The sequence below is a fragment of the Lepidothrix coronata genome, unplaced genomic scaffold (assembly GCF_001604755.1).
Source record: "Lepidothrix coronata isolate B3197 unplaced genomic scaffold, Lepidothrix_coronata-1.0 Scaffold62, whole genome shotgun sequence".
Classification (NCBI taxonomy): Eukaryota; Metazoa; Chordata; class Aves; order Passeriformes; family Pipridae; genus Lepidothrix; species Lepidothrix coronata.
In genome coordinates, this window is record NW_016690242.1 from 3,404,502 (window position 1) to 3,412,318 (window position 7,817).

The 7,817-nt window shown below is 41.4% G+C and overlaps 1 protein-coding gene across 17 annotated transcripts in view; it reads left to right on the top strand.

Annotated features, from left to right (window-relative positions):
- The window catches only part of DYNC1I1 (dynein cytoplasmic 1 intermediate chain 1), a 186,766-nt gene that overhangs the window by 144,667 nt on the left and 34,282 nt on the right, over positions 1-7,817 (top strand). For all 17 annotated transcript variants that reach the window (XM_017817660.1, XM_017817658.1, XM_017817659.1 and 14 more), the window contains 2 exons: positions 1,398-1,531; positions 3,814-3,958. In XM_017817660.1, the coding sequence (XP_017673149.1) occupies positions 1,398-1,531; positions 3,814-3,958 (279 nt within the window). The remainder of the gene's footprint in view (positions 1-1,397; positions 1,532-3,813; positions 3,959-7,817) is intronic.

Here is a 7,817-nt window from a genome sequence, read left to right on the forward strand (position 1 = left end):
TTGGCATATGGCTCACGGGGATCCAGAAAAAAAAGGCACAGGGCGTGATGTCAAGCTACATGCCACAGTTTTAAATTGGGAGGAGTAAAGTGTTGCTGATGTGTGTCAGTCTGAAACTTTCCAAAGACACAGATCCAGAGCACTTGTGTACAGCTATGGTGTGGGTGCTGGGAGGAGAGAGTCCACCACAGTCTATGGCCATGTCTCCACAGCGACACTAAAGGATGATCTCATCCTAGAAGATTTTCACAAAAATATATGGTCTGTCTCCCATATTCACTGAATTTTCTCTCTCTCTTTCTCTCTCTCTCTCACTCACATATTCACAGAAATATGGAGTGTTCTCCCCATACATTTTCCATGTTTTCCTTTATAATAGAATCAAATGTATTTCAAAGAAAAGTATAAACCAAGCAAAACTATTTCTCTATGGATTTGCATCGCTCTCCTCTCGCAGGGACACTCACTTTCTTTAGTTACAGCAAAACACCCTTCTGAGAAAAACCCTACAGGCTTTGGCCATAGAAGAATAGCAGCTTAGACACTTTAAACATAGAAAACAAACCCACTTAAATAGCTAAAAATGAAAATGGTGAAATCATTCAGCCCTTTTGTGGATTCTTGGGTTACACGATTTAGGCTGAAAAACCAAAAAGTTGTGCAAAGTCTGCTCAAAGTGTTCGCATCTTGCAATGGCCACAAACTGTTCATGGTGATTGTATTTGCAACAGTAAAAATGGGCATGCTGATTCACTTTGAAATATAGCTACCAAATGAAAAAAGAAAACATTTCTGCTGGTTTGTAGCTTGATGGTGGAGTCTAGAGGGAGTGTTTCTGGTTACCTCAGAAAATTCCTGAAAAGTAACGCTTAGAATGGTGGTAGTGACAGAACCCCAACTTTTTAATTTTGTCCTGCAAAGGGACAAATGACACAGTGCAATAAATGCCTCAGATGCACACAATATTACATGTGCTTCCTAACAATTGATTTCCAAAATGTTTGTAAATAGAAGGGTATTTCATGATTTATTAGAGCCCGGAGCTGGCAAGTGTAACCATTAAGGTATTAACTTCAGTTTCTGCACCATCAGATTTTAAATTCTCACCTGTCATAGCTGCCTGATTTAAAATGATGCAGGAAAGACCAGTGCCTTCCTGACAGTCTCAAAGGTATGACAGATAGTGTTGGGGATGGCAAAAGCATCCTAGTGACATTGCATCTTCTCGCAATATCCCAAGTAGAAACCAAAATCCTGTGACTGGGTCAAATGATTTCATCTTCCTCTCCTGCTACACCGTGCAACATTTAGAAATTAATTAGGGAAAAAACCAAACCAAACCAAAACCAGACTAACAAATAACAAACAGAATAATAACAAAAAATCTGTCTTGGTAGGAGAGCATGGAGCTTGTGTACAATAAGTCCAAACCAGTGGCGGTTACAGGAATGGCTTTTCCAACCGGAGATGTCAATAATTTCGTCGTTGGCAGTGAAGAGGGAACAGTCTACACAGCTTGTCGTCATGGAAGGTGAGGTTCAGCATTTTGTACTGACATAACCTTGCATACCTGTGTTGGCGAGAGGTAGCCAAGTGTGTGTGGAGAGTGCGGACAGGAGCTGCCTGACTCTGAGCATCTGTGCTACAGCCTGTTATACTGGGGTAGTTGCCCCAGGCTCCCTGTGAGGTTGGTGGGGAGCAATGACTACTCTTAGGTTGACTTCCTCTACCTTCTTCAGACATCTGCCTGAAGAGAAGATGACTGGAACCTCAGAAATGCCTCTTTCTCATCCACGAGATGAGGTGGAGGCTTATACAGCTAGCTGAGATGTAGGTATCTATTATCTGGGCAGGTCAAATGAGGCCCTAGGAGACAGTTTTGTTGCAGGGTAAGCAGGCCTCAACCACTCATAAGAGATGGTAATCTGCTTTATTTTTTACCATGCTCAGCTCCATCTTCAGACTCTACAAGCATAAATCAGAGAAAAGCCACCACAAGCACATGTGCACATGAGAAACAGAGAACGCAGTTTCCCATGTGTGGCCATCTGGTTCCGGGTATTCCTATGCAGCAGTTCAGGCTGCATCTATGCAGTGAGGGTAGAGACTGAGCCCTGCTGGCCCCCACTCTCAGGGGGAAGTTTGGACATGCCCACCCTCTCCAGGAGAGCGACAGCATTTTGTTGTTCAGCCAGCAGCCACCCACACCATTGTCCCTCAGTCTGGCCTGCTGCCTGGTCTCTTTGCTAGCACAGATGTAGCTGTGCCACATGGGTTTGAGAGCTCTGCTTAATTCATTCCCAGAATGCTGTGCTCTCTCACACATGGGGGTCATATCCTTTCCATACATAACCCAGACTGTAGTTTAATACTGCAAGTTCCTTGTTTTGCACCCTGCAAATCTATGGGATGCTAATGTGCTCTGATAGCTTCCAGTAGTAGTTCCATTCTCTGGGATGCTTTTGTAAAGAACAAACTTTTTCCACTGATAGACTTAGGGCTCACGCCCACACTTCAGTAGTTTGCAATATTTGCTGAATTCAGATTTTATCATATTCGGAGTTTCTGTTGACCAAAGAGACATTGATACACTGGTTAAAGATGTAAGGCTTATATTAGACACCCCTAATGTTTTCTAAATACTGTTTTGAGTTATTTTGTTCAATATTTTTTTATTTTCAAATATTTCTATTTTAGCCTGACCAATGACAGTATTGCAAAATTGTGTCTATTTAGGTATATACTGATAGGCTGTGTGGCTGCTGATGGTTTGAATTAATCTTAGGCTGCTAAGACGAATGAAGCATTCCCACGGGTATTTCTCACTTCTGATTTTTCAGACATTCCTGGTTTGTTCCTCACAAGAGGGAGAAGGTGGCAGATCCTCATGTTAGTACACCCTTTTAGCAAACGTTCTGCTGACCATTGACAAAAGTTTTTCTGCTCCTTCCTGTCTTTCCTGGAGCTTTTTGCTACCATCCCCATTTTTCCTCCAGTGCAGCTCTCAGTACACTGTACTCACACTGGCACAGGGCTGACAGCCTCATCAGGGCTGTGGATATTTTTAATGTATTTTCTTTCACTCGCAGTTTTTCTATAATCTAACTAAAAGGGTAATTTTATGATTCCCTTTTCTGTGTACACTGTGAGACAGCACTGATAACCGAGCTGGCATCATTTGCTTCCAGGAAGAAAAAAACTGTGCACATTCTGTCTTACACAGTGTTGTATTTTTCCTTCCTAATAGGTACTCTAGCCTCAGGCTGATGAAATGCATTTCTCCCCTTGTTAAAAGTAATAACTGTATGATACCTGATCACAGGACCTGTTCCTTCAATTACTGTGCAAAAACATTTGCTTCCTAGTGACTTGATTGACTGCTGTGAAAAGTTATTTTAGATATTTAAGACAAAAAGAATTGCTCATGATAAGTCATTAACATATTTGCATTTTTATTTTAATGGTTATTCCTTGTGATAATGGCTTACTCAGAGACATAAGCTATAGTATAATTACAATTTGGAATTATTTTATAATTATACATAAATGTTACTTCAAGCTACAGTAGTAGACAGTATATGTAGAAGTGAGAGAAGTGAGTAAGGCAAGTCTTCAGGTATGAGAAAGTCTCCCTGTGCTGGATTCTGAGCATTAATTTTTCCCTCTGCTGGCAAAAGCCCTAGTGAAAGGAGAGAGATTTACAGGTTAAATAGTACTTTAAAAGGAAACAGGAACCCAAGAGTAAAGAAAAATAATGTTAAATCACCAGGTGGTAAATGACTCTTCACATGTAAATGTCTCTTCTTCCTGCAGTAAAGCTGGCATTGGTGAAATTTTTGAAGGCCATCAAGGACCTGTCACAGGAATCAATTGTCACATGGCAGTGGGTCCAATTGACTTTTCTCATCTCTTTGTCACATCATCATTTGACTGGACAGTCAAATTGTGGACCACAAAGGTGAGAAATCTGAGTTGGGATGGGATGAGTAACACTACTTGTGAAATTGCTGTTATCAGAAATATTTCAGTACCGTCTATATCAAGTCTTAAGAATCAATTAATTGAAAGGCTGTGCTTAGAATAGGCGTAGTGATAAAATTAGTAAAACATATAGCTAGTGTCACTCTCAATCATATTTGCCCTGGAGCATACCAAGCTCTGTAAAGGTTGCTTCAGCTGGCCTGTATTTCATTATTAACCCTAGTGCTGAGCAGTTTCACTAGGCAAGCAGATTAGGATGTCTTGTACTCCCAGTCATCAAACAATTCATGCAGCACTCCCTGTGCAGGCTAAATTGCAAGGCTTATACTATGCACAGTGGTGGTGCAGCAGCAGGAACACTTTCTTCTGATGAAGCAACAGGGAAAGCACATGTATGATTTAGTGCAATCAATATCACTTGTGAAATTCACTGCTGTAGGATGCTGTGATAGCCAAAAAGTATAAATTGTCCCAGTGACATTAAACACTGGAAGCTGGGAGGAAATACATGCTGGAACTTACATTCATGACCACCATGGATCTGTTTCTGACTACCCTGTGACCTCTTACAGAGAGAGCACTATGAACAGCAGAAATTCTGCAGTTCTGTGAAACTTGGAAACCCCAACACCCCATGAGGCAGACTAAACAGACCAACTTGGTTTATTGTATAGGCTGAGTAAAACAGCAGAATGAAAGGTAAAATCCTAATTATATAAGTAATCTAAATTTATTTTGGTCAAGCACCAGAGTAGAGAACTGCCTTCCAAATGCCAGGTTTTTGTCTTTACCAACTTGTTTTTATGCCTGTGTTTGGTTCACATCTTTAGCCACACCCAGCAGAGTTCCAGTACTAGAAGCTGACCCCAGTCAGGAAGTATCTCAGTGTGTGTTCTTCGAAGACATCAGAGCTTAGAGATGCTAGAACAGATGCACAGCAAATGTAAATACAAAAGTGATGAGAAGGACTCATGTGACAGCTTTGTGCTGGAAACAGAAGCACAGTTACCTACATAATAACTTGAATCAGCTTCCACAGTAGATTCCCAATGCTTTTGTTAATGGTCTGATCCAATGTGCGTGCTAATTAACAGGTATCTTTTCCTGAACCACAGTGGATGGTTCTGATTTGAGCATGACATTTTAGGAAACTTGTAATAAGAAAGATGCATGATTTTCTTAATGTAACCATATACATCAGTAGAACCAGCCTTAACTAATGCAGAAGCAGGGCAGGCTGGAATGGATCTGGGATGGGTCCTACATGGTAAATGGTAGAAAGGGCTGCAGGGTAACCAAGTGATGGAGACCTTAGGGGTTAGCTAACTGGGGGCTAGTCCATTTGTCTGAGACAAGGGAGTCCTAGACAGTGGTAACTGATGGCAAGGGAATACTGGAGTGTATTCAGTTGAAGCTGAGTGAGGGGAGAAGAATTGTGGGGAGTAGGGGAAGATGAAAGGCAGGTATTGAATTCCAAACACATGTCAAGAAAAATCTAGGATGAGTATATGACCCTCAGCTTAAGGGTGAATATGGCAATAAGGGCCTCATCCATCTGCAGCTTAAATGAAATTCTATTAAGCGATAATAAAGCCTGGTTTTTTATTTTAAACTCTTGGGATTTTAGAATTTAGCAGTAACACTAACACAGCTTATTTTGGGCACAAAGACACTGCAGATAGTAATACACAGTTATCCTTGTGGAATACTTCAGTGTCAAAATGGTCGGGTCTGATTCTGTTCAAGACAATCAGTTTTCAAAGAACCAAACCATTTAAATTTCTGGTATCTATCAAGCTGTGGCTCATCTGGCAAGAAGGGCTTCCTGAGAAAGCTACTTGACCAAGCTGATGCAAGCTGTGATGTGCATGTGACACACCACAGCACCCCTCAGAGCTGGAAGGCACATTGCTGTATTGGATTTCTTGCTTTCCTCTGGAGCAGGTTTGATCAGCAGCAGTCCCAGGCTGCTGCTCTGCCAGCCACTGCCCTGTGAAGACATCCTCTGAGACACTAAACAAGTTCTTGAACTGTGATGAATGTTTTCTTTTTCTTCCCATTTGACTGCATCAGAAGTTTACTTCTATACTGTCTGTATAATTCTCTTGGCTGGAACTACCACATATTTAGAGCTTTCTTTGTTCAGTTCTCATAATCAAGGCCCAGTCAATCACTGAGTGAACAAATCCATCAGCATTTTTGATTCTCTGGAAAAAAAACAGTGGATATGAAACAGTGTTATGAAGTATTGAGTGCCTTATAAGATTTTACTCAGAATTGTTTTATTCCTTTGGTTTCTTATCTGTAAATTTAATCTCCCTATCAGCAGCCAATGCCGTACTGCTTTCCTGCTTCTACCAGTGTTGTCTACTTAATCCTGTGCACATTATGTTCTTTGGTCATGAAATTCAATTCCTTTCTGTTTCACAGGTTCAGAGTCAATGTCCAATTGTAAAGTGAACCATAAAAGCTTTGTGTTTATATTGTCTATTGATGTTGTGTAGCATCCTGGGGTGCTTACAAGAAAGGCACTTTCATAGCAGGCATTTGACTGATGGATTGAAAGCACCATCTCCCTTAAAAACTCTCACTTGTCATTTTATAATCTGTTTTTGTGGTTAACACATTTTCTATCCAAAGGCAGTTCAACCAGGTGACTGAGAATAAGGTTTGCACTAACAGAAGAATGAGAGTTTTGTAGATAACACTAATACAAGGTTCACATTATCATCCATCACATTAGCCAATAATTAGATCCCTGGGTGAATATCAAGCAACCAGAAGCAATAGGAAAAGAAAAGGAAATTGTGAAGATACTCTCTTGATAACTAGGGCATTACCTGGTTCCTGATGAAGTTAGTAGGGCTTTCAACTTGAATTCATGCTACACGATGTGGGCAACTCTTGGATGCAGAGCTGTCAAAGAGAAGTCCTGATGTGAAGTGTCTGTGGAGCTCTGCCCTTAATTAGGTAGTGTTGGTATGATGCTTTGAAGAGGTAAAGTGCTGAGTGGAAATGCTAAGTGTTGTTAATTAATTAAGCACTAATCCTCATGAATGAATAGCATGAGGTTAAATAATGAAATGTAAGTATTGTTATTATTACAGCAATTGCTCTTTGGAGTGCAAATTTTTTGATGTTGTATCAAGGGACAGGAGCTGTCTTGGAATTGTTAAAGCATAGTAAAACATAAGCTAGTTTCAGCTAAGGGCTAAAAGATGGCTTGTTTGCTGCTGAGGGACTTAGCAAAAGTCTGGATAGACAGCTTGATTTTCTTAGCTCTTTCATCCTTCACATATCTCCTTTAGCTCTTATCCTTCCTTTGAGAGAAGCTGTTAATCATAGAATCATAAAACCAGCTGGGTTGGAAAAGACCTCTGAGATCATCAAGTCCAACCCTTGATCCAACACTGCTGTGGTTACTAGACCATGGCACTAAGTGCCACATCCAGTCTCATCTTAAAAACCTCCAGGGACGGAGAATCTACCACTTCCCTGGGCAGCCCATTCCAATGACTGATTACCCTGTCTGTGAAGAATTTCTTCCCAATATCCAACCTAAACCTCCCCTGGCAGAGCCTAAGACCATGCCCTCTTGTCTTACTGATATCTGTCTGGGAGAAGAGACCAACCCCCACCTGGCTACAGCCTCCTTTCAGGGAGTTGTAGAGAGTGATGAGGTCTCCCCTGAGCGTCCTCTTCTCCAGGCTAAACAACCCCAGCTCCCTCAGCCTCTCCTCACAGGGCTTGTGCTCGAGTCCCTTCACCAGCCTCGTTGTTCTTCTCTGGACCTGCTCCAGCACCTCAATATCCTTCATGAACTGAAGGGCCCAGAA